The 16,953-nt window shown below is 45.3% G+C and overlaps 1 protein-coding gene across 1 annotated transcript in view; it reads right to left on the bottom strand.

Moving 5' to 3' along the window:
- Nucleotides 1–5,676, bottom strand: part of STK3 (serine/threonine kinase 3) — a 363,087-nt gene extending 357,411 nt beyond the window's left edge. The window contains exon 1 of the mRNA XM_038745400.1: nt 5,562–5,676. Coding sequence (XP_038601328.1) covers nt 5,562–5,587 — 26 coding nt within the window. The 5' untranslated portion in view covers nt 5,588–5,676. The remainder of the gene's footprint in view (nt 1–5,561) is intronic.
- Nucleotides 5,677–16,953: the final 11,277 nt, after the last annotated feature.

Raw genomic sequence — 16,953 nt, 5'->3', positions numbered from 1 at the left:
TAATGGAAGAGAATTGAATGGTTTCTGTTTTCAGTGCATTGATGTGAGCACAGATCCCTTTCCTGCACCTCTTTTTTTTTTTAACCTGAACAGATGGCTTCTGAACTACAAGCTCATGTTTCTAAGGTACACAAGTCTTAAAAGCTCCTAAAAGTTTCATGCTTTTTAATAATTCCATCTTACAAAGCACCGTTCATCCAAAGATCTCAACAAACCTAAAAACCTCAACACCACCCTGCTTGGGGAAGGAGGTTACTAGCTTTATCTTTGTGTGACAATAACAAAGAATAAGGAAGTGCAAGATTCAGCCAACATCAAAAAATAACTAATCAATGTAACTTCTATACTCAAATACCGTTTTAAGAAAACAATCTTGATGCTTCCAATCAATTACGACAAATTTCATAGATCATTTTAGAAATAGTAAAACTAGAATGAGCATTACGCGCTAGGGGAAACATAAAAGGATTCCGAAAACATTTCTTGGCTTCTAATTTTGGATTCTCTGTGTCCTTAGCACCAGAAGTATTTTCAAGTCATGAGGCACACCTGTCAAAAGAAGCATTTTCGCACAAGCCTTTACAGCCGGTTACTATTCAATTGCATAAACTGATCTTGTTCAATAGGTTTGACATTACTCCATCATTTCTTTCGGTTGGCCGAAAATATAGGACAGATGTAAATTTTAGGATTCTAGATAACACAGAATCGGTGCCTGATTGGGTCCTGTCTCTAAGAGCTGGTCCTCTATTTCTTCTACAAGGGAAACCCAACCAAACCTTCGATCGGTCTTATTTACTGAGCGCTGTGTGCAGAGCACTGTAATAAACACTAGGGAGAATACAATATAACAGAGTTGGTAGATACGTTCCCTGCCCACCCTGAGCTTACAGTCTAGAGGGGGAGAAACCTTGGGTTCTATCAATCAGTGGTATCTATTGAGCACTTACTGTGTGCAGAGCACTGTACCAAGTGCTTGGGAGAATACAATATAACAGAATTGGTAGACACGTTCTCTGCCCACCATGAGCTTACAGTCTAGAGGGAGAGAAACACTGCGCTATATGAATCAATGTTATTTACTGAACGCCTACTGTGCGCAGAGTTCTGTACTAAGTGTTTGGGAGGGTACAACAGAGTTGGTAGACACAGTCCCTACCCACAGCGAGCTTACAGTCTAAACTGGGGACGAGCCTTGGGTTCTATATCAATCAATACTGAACGCTTGCTTTGTGCACAGTAAGCGCTCAATAAATACAACTGAATGAATGAATGCTGAGCACTGTACTAAGCACTTGGGAGAGCCTGATCCAACCCAGTTAACACAGGAGAGGTTTTCTGTTTATTGTTGTACTGAATTCTCCCAAGCACTTGGTGCTGTGCTTTGCAGTACGTTTGGTTTTGGTCTCTGTCTCCCCCTTTTAGACTGTGAGCCCACTGTTGGGTAGGGACTGTCTCTATATGTTGCCAACTTGTACTTCCCAAGCGCTTAGTACAGTGCTCTGCACACAGTAAGTGCTCAATAAATACGATTGATGATGATGATGCACACAGTAAGCACTCAATAAATGTGATTAAACTGAACTGAACTCCCTCCTCTCCCTCAACTTGCCCTGACCTTGTCAGGGGGCTGGCAGGGGAGAAAAGGGTGACCCTTGCTGTCCTCGACCCCACATTCATTCATTCAATCATATTTATAAAGTGCTTACTGTGTGCAGAGCACTGTACTAAGCGCTTGACAGAGTACAACAGTAAGGAGTGGCAATCCCTGCTCACAGTCTGGGGAGGGAGGGAAACAGACATCAATAGAAATAAACTCTAGACAGTGAGCCCACTGTTGGGTAGGGACCGTCTCTATATGTTGCCAACTTGTAATAATAATAATAATGTTGGTATTTGTTAAGCGCTTACTATGTGCCAAGCACTGTTCTAAGCGCTGGGGTAGATACAAGGTAATCAGGTTGTCCCACAAGGGGCTCACAGTCTTCATCCCCATTTTACAGATGAGGGAACTGAGGCCCAGAGAAGTGAAGTGACTTGCCCAAAGTCACACAGCTGACAAGTGGCAGAGCCGGGATTTGAACCCACGGTCTCTGACTCCAAAGCCCGTGCTCTTTCCACTGAGCCACGTTGCTTCCCCAAGCGCTCTGCACACAGTAAGCGCTCAATAAATATGACTGAATGAATGAATGAATAAACAGAGCCCTGCAGGTCACACTTGGCCTAGGCCCATCTCCTCCAGGAGGCCCTCCCAGACTAAGCCCCACTTTTCCTCATCTCCCACCCCCTTCTGCGTCTGACTCGCTCCCTTTGCTCTTTGCCCCCTCCCAGCCCCACAGCACTTAGTCCCATCAATCAATCAATCAATCGTATTTATTAAGCGCTTACTGTGTGCAGAGAAGGGACACAGAAGAAGAAGCAGCGTGGCTCAGTGGAAAGAGCCCGGGCTTTGGAGTCAGAGATCATGAGTTCAAATCCCGGCTCTGCCAACTGTCAGCTGTGTGACTTTGGGCAAGTCACTTCACTTCTCTGTGCCTCAGTGACCTCATCTGTGAAATGGGGATTAAAACTGTGAGCCCCCTGTGGGACAACTTGATCACCTTGTAACCTCCCCCAGAGCTTAGAACAGTGTTTTGCACATAGTAAGTGCTTAACAAATGCCATCATCATCATCATGTATCTGTCATTTTATTTATTTGTATTGATTTGCACTGATGTCTGTCTCCCCAGCTGGACTGTGAGCTCGTTGTGGGAACGGATTGTCTCTCTTTATTGTGCTTTCCCGAGCATTTAGTACAGTGCTCTGCATACAGTAAGCGCTTAATCGATATGTTGCCGATTTGAACTTCCCAAGCGCTTAGTATAGCGCTCTGCACACAGTAAGCGCTCAGTAAATACGACTGAATGAATGATTGAATACAGTACAATATTGGAGAGTGCCAATTCCAACTCCCAAGGAGTTCACAGTCTGGAGGGAAGGGAGACAGACATCAGGACAAATAAACGGAGCCCTGCGGGTCACCCTTGGCCTCGGTGGGTCCCCTCCCCACCATCCTCCTCCTCCTCCTGGGGGGTGGGGGGCGAGGCCCCCGCTTACCCACCCCAACACTAACACTAACGATGGTTTTTGTTAAGTGCTCACTCTGTGCCAAGCCCTGTTCTAATCCCCGGGGTGGAGCCAAGATAATCAGGTTGTCCCACGTGGGGCTCACGGGGTCCATCCATCCCCGTTTCCCAGATGGGGGTCACTGAAGCACAGATGATGAAGATGATGGCATTTATTCATTCATTCAGTCAATCGTATTTATTGAGCGCTAACTGTGTGCAGAGCACTGGACTAAGCGCTTGGGAAGTACAAGTTGGCAACATCTAGAGACGGTCCCTACCCAACAGCGGGCTCACAGTCTAGAAGGGGGAGACAGACAACAAAACCAAACATATTAACAAAATTAAATAGAATAAATATGTACAAGTAAAATAGAGTAATAAATATGTGCAAACATACATACATATATACAGGTGGGGAGGGGAAGGAGGGGGAGGAGGGGGAGAGGAAAGAGGGGGCTCATTGTGGGAAGGCCTCCTGGAGGAGGTGAGCTCTCAGTAGGGCTTTGAAGGGAGGAAGAGAGCTGTGTACCTAGCTTTACTTCTGTTTATTCTGATGACTTGACCCCTGTCCACATGTTTTGTTTTGTTGTCTGTCTCCCCCTTCTAGACTGTGAGCCCGTTGTTGGGCTCAATCAATCAATCGTATTTATTGAGTGCTTACTGTGTGCAGAGCACTGTACTAAGCGCTTAAGTCCTCTCCTGCTTCTCCTCCTGACTCCAGTCCATTCTTCAATCTTCTACCCATATCATTTTTCATTGTTGGGCTCTACATGATGCCAACTTGTACTTCCCAAGCGCTTAGTACAGTGCTCTGCACACAGTAACTGCTCAATAAATACGATTGAATGAATGAATGAGGTAAGGCGTGGGGGGGTGGGGAGAGGAAGGAGGGGGCTCAGTCTGGGAAGGCCTCCTGTGTGTTGCCAATTTGTACTTCACAAGCGCTTAGTACAGTGCTCTGCACACAGTAAGCGCTCAATAAATATGATTGAATGGCTCAGTGGAAAGAGCCTGGGCTTTGGAGTCAGAGTTCATGGGTTCAAATCCCGGCTCCGCCAACTGTCGGCTGTGTGACTTTGGGCAAGTCACTTCACTTCTCTGGGCCTCAGTTCCCTCATCTGTAAAATGGGGATTAAAACTGTGTGAGCCTCCAGTGGGACAACCTGATCACCTTGTAACCTCTCCAGCCCTTAGAACAGTGCTTGGCACATAGTAAGTGCTTAAACACCAACATCATTATTATTATTATTATTGAATAAATGAATGAGGTAAGGCGGGGGGGTGATGGGGAGAGGAAGGAGGGGGCTCAGTCTGAGCCCACTGTTGGGTAGGTACTGTCTCTATATGTTGCCAACTTGTGGGAACTATATGTTCCCAAGCGCTTAGTACAGTGCACTGCACACAGTAAGCGCTCAATAAATACGATTGATTGATTGGGAAGGCCTCCTATATGTTGCCAACTTGTACTTCCCAAGCGCTTAGTCCAGTGCTCTGCACACAGTAAGCGCTCAATAAATCCGACTAATTGATTGGGAAGGCCTCCTCTATGTTGCCAACTTGAACTTCCCAAGTGCTTAATCCAGTGCGCTCTGCACACAGTGAGCGCTCAATAAATACGACTGATTGATTGGGAAGGCCTCCTCTATGTTGCCAACTTGAACTTCCCAAGCGCTTAGTCCAGTGCTCTCTGTACACAGTAAGCGCTCAATAAATCCGACTGATTGATTGGGAAGGGCTCCTCTATGTTGCCAACTTGAACTTCCCAAGCGCTTAGTCCAGTGCTCTCTGCACACAGTAAGCGCTCAATAAATCCGACTGATTGATTGGGAAGGCCTCCTCTATGTTGCCAACTTGTACTTTCCCAGCGCTTAGTCCAGTGCTCTGCACACAGTAAGTGCTCAATAAATACGACTGATTGATTGGGAAGGCCTCCTCTATGTTGCCAACTTGTACTTTCCCAGCGCTTAGTCCAGTGCTCTGCACACAGTAAGCGCTCAATAAATACGACTGATTGATTGGGAAGGCCTCCTCTATGTTGCCAACTTGAACTTCCCAAGCGCTTAATCCAGTGCTCTCTGCACACAGTAAGCACTCAATAAATACGATTGATTGATTGATTGGGAAGGCCTCCTCTATGTTGCCAACTTGAACTTCCCAAGCGCTTAGTCCAGGGCTCTCTGCACACAGTAAGCGCTCAATAAATCCGACTGATTGATTGGGAAGGCCTCCTCTACGTTGCCAACTTGTACTTCCCAAGCGCTTGGTACAGTGTTCCGCACGCAGTAAGCGCCCACTAAATACGGTTGGATGAATGAATGAATATTGAATGAATGAATGACTAGATACAGGCACATTTTTCCCCCCTCCCCAAAGCTGCAAGGCGCTGTGCAGGGGGAAAGGTCAAAGGTCACCCGGGCCTAGCAGCCTGGCCGACCCTTCCCGGCGCTCCTTACCTCTTGGGGGCCGGGGGCGGCTCCATGATGGGGCGGCGGGAAAGGGGGCCGCCGGCGGGAAAAGGCGATTCCCTGGATGGGCCCGGGAAAACTCCGGGAAAACTCCTGGAAAACTCCCACCAACTTGGCCCGCAACTCGGCGCCCGAACCCGCTCGGCTCCGCTTCGGCTCCGCTCGGCCCCGCCCCGACAGGCCACGCCCCCTTCGGCCCGCTCGGCCAATCAGAGCGGCGCGCGGCGGGAGAGGGGGCGTGGCCAAGACGCGGGTTCGACGGGGGCGTGGCCGCGCCGCCGCGCGTAGGGGGCGTGGCTAATAGGTCCCGCCCCCTAGACCCGGCTCCGTCTTCCCATTGGCCGCGGCCGGCCCGGGCCGGGAACCGGATTGGGCGCAAGGGACGCCAATCAGCGGGGAACGCCAATCAGCGGGGAAGGAGGAGGAAGGGAGGGGGAGAACAAACTTTTCCCTTTGCAATCAATCAAGCAGTCGTATTTATTGAGCGCCTACTGTGTGCAGAGCACTGTACTAAGCGCTTGGGAAGTCCAAGCCGGCAACATATAGAGACGGTCCCTACCCAACAGTGGGCTCACAGTCTAGAAGGGGAAGACAGAGAACAAAACCAGACATATTAACAAAATAAAATAAATAGAATAGATATGTCCAAGTAAAATAGAGTAATAAATATGTACAAACATATATACATATATACAGGAGCTGTGGGGAAGGGAAGGAGGTAAGATGGGGGGATGGAGGGGGGGAGGAGGGGGAGAGGCTCAGTGTGGGAAGGCCTCCTGGAGGAGGTGAGCTCTCAGTAGGGCCTTGAAGGGAGGAAGAGATTGATGGTGTGCAACATCCACACCATCAATCGGTGGTATTTATTGGGTACTTCCAATGTGCAGCACAATCAACCAATCAATCGTATTTATTGAGCGCTTACTGTGTGCAGAGCACTGGACTTTTAGACTGTGAGCCCACTTGGGTAGGGACCGTCTCTATATGTTGCCAACTTGGACTTCCCAAGCGCTTAGTACAGTGCTCTGCACACAGTAAGTGCTCAATAAATACGATTGATTGATTGATTGATTGTACTAAGCGCTTGGGAAGTCCAAGTTGGCAACATCTAGAGACAGTCCCTACCCAACAGTGGGCTCACAGCCTAAAAGCACTGTACTAAGCATTTATACTAAGTGCTGAATGCCGCATTTTGCACACACTAGGTGTTCAAGAAATACCATTCATTGATTGAATTCCCAAAAAGTAGATTCATTCATTCATTCAATTGTATTTATTGAGCGCTTACTGTGTGCAGAGCACTGGACTAAGCGCTTGGGAAGGACAAGTTGGCAACATCTAGAGACAGTCCCTACCCAACAGTGGGCTCACAGCCTAAAAGCACTGTATTAAGCATTTATACTAAGTGCTGAATGCCGCATTTTGCACACACTAGGTGTTCAAGAAATACCATTCATTCATTGAATTCCCAAAAAGTAGATTCATTCATTCATTCAATTGTATGTATTGAGCGCTTACTGTGTGCAGAGCACTGGACTAAGTGCTTGGGAAGGACAAGTTGGCAACATAGAGAGACAGTCCCTACCCAACAGTGGGCTCACAGCCTAAAAGCACTGTACTAAGCGTTTATACTAAGTGCTGAGTGCCGCATTTTGCACACACTAGGGGTTCAAGAAATACCATTAATTGATTGAATTCCCAAAAAGTAGATTCATTCATTCATTCGATTGTATTTATTGAGCGCTTACTGTGTGCAGAGCACTGTGCTAAGCACTTGGGAAGTACAAGTTGGCAACATATTGAGAGTCCTCCTGGCCTCTCCTGGTGGTGTCTCCCTCAGGCCCTGTTTTGTCCCCCAAAAGTACCCAGATTCATTCAGTCGTACTTATTGAGCGCTTACTGTGTGCAGAGCACTGTGCTAAACGCTCCTTCCCCTCCCCAAAGCACCTGCATATATGTTCATACAGATTTATTACTCTATTTTGCTTGTACATATTTACTATTATATTTATTTTCTTGATATCAATCAATCGTATTTATTGAGCGCTTACTGTGTGCTGAGCACTGGACTAAGCGCTTGGGAAGTACAAGTTGGCAACACATAGAGACAGTCCCTACCCAACAGTGGGCTCACAGTCTAAAAGGGGGAGACAGAGAACAAAAACAAACACACTAACAAAATAAAATAGAATAGATATGTACAAGTAAAATAAATATATAAATAAATAGAGTAATAAATATGTACAAACATATATACATATATACAGGGGAAGTGAAGGGGAACAAACTTTTCCCAGAGTCCTCCTGACCTCTCCTGGAGGTGTCTCCCTCAGGCCCTGTTTTGTCCCCCAAAAGTACCCAGATTCATTCAGTCGTACTTATTGAGCGCTTACTGTGTGCAGAGCACTGTATTAAACACCCCTTCCCCTCCCCAAAGCACCTGCATATATGTTCGTACAGATTTATTACTCTATTTGACTTGTACATATTTACTATTATATTTATTTTCTTAATGATCAATCAATCAATCAATCGTATTTATGGAGCACTTACTGTGTGCAGAGCACTGGACTGAGCGCTTGGGAAGTACAAGTTGGCAACATCTAGAGACAGTCCCTACCCAACAGTGGGCTCACAGTCTAGAAGGGGGAGACAGAGAACAAAACCAAACATATTAACAAAATAAAATGAATAGAATAGATATGTACAACTAAAATAAATAGAGTAATAAATATGTACAAACATATATACATATATACAGGGGAAGTGAAGAGAACAAACTTTTCCCAGAGTCCTCCTGGCCTCTCCTGGAGGTGTCTCCCTCAGGCCCTGCTTTGTCCCCCAAAAGTACCCAGATTCATTCAGTTGTACTTATTGAGTGCTTACTGTGTGCAGAGCACTGTACTAAATGCTCCTTCCCCTCCCCAAAGCACCTGCATATATGTTCGTACAGAGTTATTACTCTATTTTACTTGTACATATTTACTATTATATTTATTTTCTTAATGATCAATCAATCAATCGTATTTATTGAGCGCTTACTGTCCCTACCCAACAGTGGGCTCGCAGCCTAGAAGGGGGGGACAGAGAACAAAACAAAACATATTAACAAAATTAAATAAATATAATAGGTATGTACAAGTAAAATAAATAAATGGAGTAATATGTAATAGAGTAATGATGTGCATCTAGCTTTATTTCTATTTCTTCTGACGACTTGACCCCTGTCCACATGTTTTGTTTTGTTGTCTGTCTCCCCCTTCTAGACTGTGAGCCCGTTGTTGGGTAGGGACCGTCTTTATATGTTGCCGATTTTTACTTCCCAAGCGCTTAGTACAGTGCTCTGTACACAGTAATAATAATAATAATAATAATGGCATTTATTAAGCGCTTACTATGTGCAAAGCACTGTTCTAAGCACTGGGGAGGTTACAAAGTGATCTGGTGTCTCCCGGGGACTCACCATCATCATCCCCATTTTGCAGATGAGGGAACTGAGGCCCAGAGAAGTGAAGTGACTTACCCAAAGCCCAAAGCCACACAGCTGACAATTGGCAGAGCCGGTATTTGAACCCATGACCTCTGCGTCCAAAGCCCATGCTCGTTCCATTGAGCTACGCTGCTCCTCGCGCACAATACGATTGAATGAATAAATTGTACGGATTTATTACTCTATTTGACTTGTACATATTTACTATTCTATTTATTTTCTAAATGATGTGCATCTAGCTTTATTTCTGTTTATTCTGATGACTTGACACCTGTCCTCATGTCTTGTTTTGTTGTCTGTCTCCCCCTTCTAGACTGTGAGCCCGCTGTTGGGTGGGGACCGTCTCTAGATGTTGCCAACCTGTACTTCCCAAGCACTTAGTCCAGTGCTCTGCACACAGTAAGCGCTCAAATACGATTGAATTCATTCATTCATTCCCCCTCCTCATCCCCATCCCCCCTGCCTTACCTCCTTCCCCTCCCCACAGCACCTGTATTTATGTATATATGTTTGTACATATTTATTACTCTATTTACTTATTTTACTTGTACATATTTATTCTATTTATTTTATTTGGTTTATATGTTTTGTTTTGTTGTCTGCCTCCCCCTCCTAGACTGTGAGCCCGCTGTTGGGTAGGGACCGTCTCTAGATGTTGCCAACTTGGACTTCCCAAGCGCTTAGTCCAGTGCTCTGCACACAGTAAGCGCTCAATAAATACGCTGGAATGAATGAATACAAGTAGGCAACATATAGAGACGGTCCCTACCCAACAACGGGCCAACTTGTACTACCCAAGCGTGTAGTACAGTGCTCTGCACACAGTAAGCACTCAATAAATACGATTGAATGATTGATTGATTGATTGATCATTAAGAAAATAAATATAATAGTAAATATGTACAAGTAAAATACAGTAATAAGTCTATACAAACAGTCTAGAAGGGGGATACAGACAACAAAACACAACATGTAAACAGGTGTCAGTACCGTCAGAACAAATAGAATCATAGCTATATTCATTCATTCATTTAATCGAATTGAGTGCTTACTGTGTACAGAGTACTGTACTAAACACTTGGGAAGTACAAGTGGGCAACATATAAGTGCTACAGTGCTCTGCACACAGTAAGCGCTCAATAAATACGATTGAATGAATGAATATAGAGACGGTCCCTACCCAACGACAGGCTCACAGTCTAGAAGGGGGAGACAGACAGCAAAACACAACACGGGGACAGGGGTCAATACCTTCAGAACAAATGGAATCAATCAATCAATCAATCGTATTTATTGAGCGCTTACTATGTGCAGAGCACTGTACTAAGCGCTTGGGAAATACAAATTGGCAACACATAGAGACAGTCGCTAGAATTAAAGCTATATTCATTTATTCATTCAATCGTATTGAGTGCGAGAAGCAGCGTGTCTCAGTGGAAAGAGCACGGGCTTTGGTCACAGAGGTCATGGGTTCAACTCCTGGCTCTGCCAATTGTCAGCTGTGTGACTTTGGGCAAGTCACTTCACTTCTCTGGGCCTCAGCTCCGTCATCTGTAACATGGGGATGAAGACGGTGAGTACCCCGGGGGACAACTTGATCATCTTGTAACCTCACCAGTGCTTAGAACAGTGCTTTGCACATAGTAAGCACTTAATAAATGCCATTATTATTATTATTATTATTACTGTGTACAGAGCACTGTACTAAGCGCTTGGGAACTAAAAATCGGCAACATATAGAGACGTTCCCTACCCAACAATGGGCTCACAGGCGGGGAAGCAGCGTAGCTCAGTGGAAAGAGCACCAGCTTTGGAGGTCATGGGTTCAAATCCCAGCTCCGCCAACTGTCAATCAATCAATCAATCATATTTATTGAGCGCTTACTGTGTGCAGAGCACTGGACTAAGCGCTTGGGAAGCACAAGTTGGCACCATATGGAGACAGTCCCTACCCAACAGTGGGCTCACAGTCTAAAAGGGGGAGACAGAGAACAAAACCAAACATACTAACAAAATAAAATAAATAGAATAGATATGTACAAGTAAAATAGAGTAATAAATATGTACAAACATATATACATATATACAGGTCATCTGTGTGACTTTGGGCAAGTCACTTCACTTCTCTGTGCCTCAGTTCCCTCATCTGTAAAATGGGGATTAAGACTGTGAGCCCCTCGTGGGACAACCTGATCACCTTGTAACCTCCCCAGCACTTAGAACAGTGCTTTGCACATAGTAAGCGCTTAATAAATGCCATCATCATCATTATTATTATTAGAAGGGGGAGACAGCCAACAAAACAAAACATGTGGACAGGTGTCAAGTCATTAGAATAAATAGAAATAAAGCTAGATGCCCATCATTAACAAAATAAATAGAATAGTAAATATGTACAACTAAAATAGAGCAATAAATCTGTACAAATATGTATGCAAGTGCTGTGGGGAGGGGAAGGAGGTAGGGCGGGGGGGATGGGGAGGGGAAGAGGAAGGAGGGGGCTCAGCGTGGGAAGACCTCCTGGAGGAGGTGAGCTCTCAGTAGGGCTTTGAAGGGAGGGAGAGAGCTAGCTTGGCGGATGTGTGGAGGGAGGGCATTCCATTATTTCCCCTCAGTCAGAACCGAGAATTACCCCAGTAATAGTAATCATAATAATAATTATGGCACTTGATAATTATGGTATTCATTCAATCGTATTTATTGAGCGCTTACTGTGTGCAGAGCTCTGTACTAAGCACTTGGGAAGTGAAAGCATCATGGCCTAGTGGCAAGAGCACGGGCTTGGGAGTCAGAGGGCGTGGGTTCTAATTCCACCTCCACCACTTGTCTCCTGTGTGATGATGATGGTATTTGTTAAGCGCTTACTATGTGCAAAGCACTGTTCTAAGCGCTGGGGGTGATACAAGGTGATCAGGTTGTCCCATGTGGAGCTCACAATCTTAATCCCCATTTTACAGATGAGGTAACCGAGGCACAGAGAAGTTAAGTGACTTGCCCAAAATCACACAGCCAAAAAGTGGTGATCAGGATTAGAAACCATAACCTTGGCATTATCCTTGACTCCTTTCATTCATTCATTCAACCCACAAATTCAGTCCATCACTAAATCCTGTCAGTCCCTTCTTCACAACACCGCTAAAATCCACCCTTTCCTCTCCATCCAAACTGCTACCGTGTTAATACAATCACTCATCCTATCCCACCTGGATTACCGCATCAACCTCTTTGCTGACTATCCCCACTCCAGCCCGTACTTCATTCTGCTGCCCGGATCATTTTTCTACAGAAACATTCAGGACATGTCATCCCACTCCTCAAAAAAAAATCCAGTGGTTGCCCATCCACTTCCACATGACAAAAACTCCTGACCATTGGCTTTAAAGCAGTCCACCACCTTGCCTCCTCCTACCTCACCTCACTACTCTCTTTTTACAACCCAGACTGCACACTTTGCTCCTCTAATGCTAACCTTTTCAATGTGCCTCAGTTTCACCTATCTCACTGCCAACCCCTGGCCCACATCCTGCCTCTGGCCTGGAATGCCCTCCCTCCTCAAATCTGACGGACAGTTTCTCTCCCCCCTTCAAAGCCTTATTGACTGTGAGCTAGACTGTGAGTCCACTGTTGGGTAGGGACCGTCTCTATGTGTTGCCAACTTGTACTTCCCAAGCGCTTAGTACAGTGCTCTGCACACAGTAAGCGCTCAATAAATACGATTGAATGAATAAATGAATTATTGAAGGCACATCTCCCTCAAGAGGCCTTCCCAGACTAAGCCTCCCTTTCCTCTTCTCCCACTCCCTTCTGCGTCATCTGATTTGCTCCCTTTGTTCTTCCACCCTCCCAGCCCCACAGCACTTATGTACATATCTGTCATTTTTAGAACAGTGCTTGGCACGTAGTAAGCACTTAAATACCATCATCATCATTTATTTATTTGTATCGACGTCTGTCTCCCCGACTCTGAGACTGTAAGCTCACTGTGGGCAGGAAGTGTGTCCATTGTTATATTGTACTCTCCCAAGCGCTTAGTACAGTGCTCTGCACACAGTAAGCACTCAATCAATTTGATTGAATGAATGAATGAATACTCAGATCGACTTAATAGTGCTTTGCACATAGTAAGCACTTAATAAATGCCATTATTATTATTATTAATGAAGATTGGTGGAGGGGACAACCTTATTCACCTTCTTGCAAAGACCAAGGGAGAGCAGCATGGCCTAATGGAAAAAGCACAGGCTTGGGAGTTAGAGCACCTGAATTCTAATTCTGGCTCTGCCACTTGTCTTCTGGCTGACCTCGGGCCAGTCACTTAACCTCTCTGGGGCTCAGTTACCTCATCTGTAAAGCGGGATTAACATTGTGAGCCCCATGTAGGACAGGGACTCTGTCCAATCTGATTAGGTGGTATCTACGCAGCATTTAATACGCTTGCCCCCCATAGTAATCATTTAACAAATACCAAAAAAATGTATAAAAAGCTACAAAAAATACATAGTTGTTCTCCATTAAACTTTTAGACTGTGAGCCCACTGTTGGGTAGGGACTGTCTCTATATGTTGCCAACTTGTACTTCCCAAGCGCTTAGTACAGTGCTCTGCACACAGTAAGCGCTCAATAAATACGATTGATTGATTAAACTAGGCAGACCAGAGCCAGAAAACGGCAGGAGTATCAGAGAGCTTTGTATACAAGTAAGGGCAATTGAATGAATGCCGTCTCCATGAGTCTCCCTCTAACAATAATAATTATGATAATAATGGTATTTGTTAAGCACTTACTATGTGCCAAGCACTGTTCTAAGGCTGGGGTAGATACAAGGTAATCAGGTTCTCTCACCTGGGGCTCACAGACTTAGTCCCCATTTTCCAGATGAGGTAACTGAGGCCCAGAGAAGTTAAGTGACTTTCCCAAGGTCACACAGCAGACAAGTGGTGGAGGCGGGATTAGAACCCACAACCTTCTGACTCCCAAGCCCGTGGTCTTACCACTAGGCCTCGCTCGTTGTGGGCAGGGAATGTATCTGCTAACTCTGCTGTATTGTAGTCTCCAAAGCCTTTAGTTACAGCGCTCTGTCCATAGTAAGTGCTCAATAAACAACCTTGATTGACTGATTCCTTTAACGGGCCATAGAGCATTGCCCAGTCCTAGAATAATAATAATAATAATAATGATGGCATTTATTAAGTGCTTACTATGTGCAAAAGCACTGTTCTAAGCACTGGGGAGGTTACAAGGTGATCAGGTTGTCCCATGGCGGGGGGGCTCACAGTCTTTATCCCCATTATACGGATGAAGTAACTGAGGCACAGAGAAGTGAAGTGACTTGCCCAAAGTCACACAGCTAACAACTGGCGGAGCCGGGGTTTGAACCCATGACCTCTGACTCCAAAGCCCGTACCTGCTCCACACCCAGCTGGAATGCCCTCCCTCTGCCCATCCGCCAAGCTAGCTCCCTTCCTCCCTTCAAGGCCCTACTGAAAGCTCACCTCCTCCAGGAGGCCTTCCCAGACCGAGCCCCTTCCTTCCTCTCCCCCTGTCCCCCTCTCCATCCCCCCATCTTACCTCCTTCCCTTCCCCACAGCACCTGTATATATGTATATATGTTTGTACATATTTATTACTCTATTTATTAATTTATTTATTTTACTTGTACATATCTATTCTATTTATTTTATTTTGTTAGTATGTTTGGTTTTGTTCTCTGTCTCCCCCTTTTAGACTGTGAGCCCACTGTTGGGTAGGGACTGTCTCTCTATGTTGCCAACTTGTACTTCCCAAGCTCTTAGTACAGTGCTCTGCACACAGTAAGCACTCAATAAATACGATTGATTGATTGATATACTGCCAGTGATGCCATACTGCCTGGGCAATGAAGACAGGGCTGTGCCAACTGACGGAAGATTTTGGGCTTCTTTTAACCTAGTGAAGAGAAAGTTGAAAAAGAATTTAATGATAGTCTTCGGGAAGATGAAGGGACTGTATTGTACAGATAGCAGTGAGTGGCAGTTCTTCATTTCCCATTGAGACTAAAGAGAAACTACCTTAAATGAGAGCGGGAAGGAGTAGCATTAGACATTTATAATCAAATTTATTCAATCGTATTTATCAAGTGTTTACTGTGAGCAGAGCACTGTAGGACTCCCAGACTGAGCCCCCTCCTTCCTCTCCCCCTCCCCTCCCAATCCCCCCAGTCTTACCTCCTTCCCCTCCCCACAGCACCTGTACATATGTACATATTTATTACTCTGTTTTATTTGTACATATTTATTCTATTTATTTTATTTTGTTACTATGTTTTGTTTTGTTGTCTGTCTCCCCCCTTCTAGACTGTGAGCCCGCTGTTGGGTAGGGACCATCTCTCTATGATGCCAACTTGTACTTCCCAAGCGCTTAGTTCAGTGCTCTGCACACAGTAAGCGCTCAATAAATATGATTGAATGAATGAATAGGAATCTCTTGGGAAAGTACAGTACAACTACTGTGGACACTGTTGTCATTGTGGACAGTGACATTCCCTGTCCACGACAAGCTCACAATCTAGCGGGGGGAGACAGACATCAAGACAAATAAATAAAATGACAGATATGTACATAAGTGCTGTCGGGCTGGGAAGAGCAAAGGGAGCAAGTCAGGGTGACTCAGAAGGGAGTGGGAGATTAGGAAAAGTGGGGCTTATTCTGGGAAGGTTAGAAACACTGGAATGCATTTCCGAGGATGGTCTGTAACTACCCAATCCCAGAGTTCGGCAGATACCAAGGTGCTATTACCTGCCACTGTCCGCTGCTGTCCACCCTGTCTTCCTTCCCTTCCCTTCTATTTTATCTCCATTTTACTGATGAGGAAACTGAGGCAAAATGACTTGCCCAAGATCATACAGCAGCCAAGGGGTAAAGCCAAATCTCCTGCCTCTCAGGCCTGGGCTCTTTCTGCTGTTCGAGCAGAACTGTTCTAGTGACTAAAGGGTCTGGATAATAATAAATAATAACAATAATAATAATAAAAATGGTATTTGTTAAGCGCTTACTATGTGCAAAGCACTGTTCTAAGCGCTGGGGGGGATACAAGGTGATCAGGTTGTCCCACGTGGGGCTCACAATCTTAATCCCCATTTTACAGATGAGGTAACTGAGGCCCAGAGAAGTGAAGTGACTTGCCCAAAGTCACACAGCTGACAACTGGCAGAGCTGGGATTTGAACCCATGACCTCTGACTCCAAAGCCCGGGCTCTTTCCACTGGGCCACACTGCTTCTCTGTCACCCTAGCCTAAAAGGAGACCTTTAATGGTGAATTTTGGGTGACTATTACACCCAAATCATGGGGAAGTCAAAACAATTTAAAAATGAAGTGATTTTAAGCTGGTTTAAAAGGGGGAAAAGATCTCTTTAAGTCCAAATCAGTAACACCCCAGCTTCACGTCCCTGCTAGTCTCTGGGGATGCCACCAATGAGAGGGGGGAAGCTCTAAAACACTCCCAGGTCTGGGACAGGTCAGTCGTATTTATTGAGAATTTCCTGTGCGCAGAGCACTGTACTAAGCATTTGGGAGGGTATAATATCAATCAATCGTATTTATTGAGCGCTTACTGTGTGCAGAGCACTGTACTAAGCGCTTGGGAAGTACAAGTTGGCAACACATAGAGATGGTCCTTACCCAACAGACACATTCCCTGCCCACAATAATCTCACAGTCTAGAGGGGGAGACAGACACCGATATAAATAAATAAATTACAGATATGTACAGCTCAGTACAGTGCTCTGCACACAGTAAGCAATCAGTGAATACAATTGACTGATTGATGGGTTGATTCCTGAAGCTATCCCAGATCCAGAGAAACCGGGGCATGTAAGCATTCTGAGCGGCTGGATATTCAGGGCCTAGGACAGGT

This window comes from Tachyglossus aculeatus, chromosome 4 (assembly GCF_015852505.1).
Source record: "Tachyglossus aculeatus isolate mTacAcu1 chromosome 4, mTacAcu1.pri, whole genome shotgun sequence".
Taxonomy (NCBI): domain Eukaryota; kingdom Metazoa; phylum Chordata; class Mammalia; order Monotremata; family Tachyglossidae; genus Tachyglossus; species Tachyglossus aculeatus.
The sequence above is the reverse complement of the archived record's forward strand: the minus strand, read 5'-3'. Positions and strand labels throughout refer to the sequence as shown.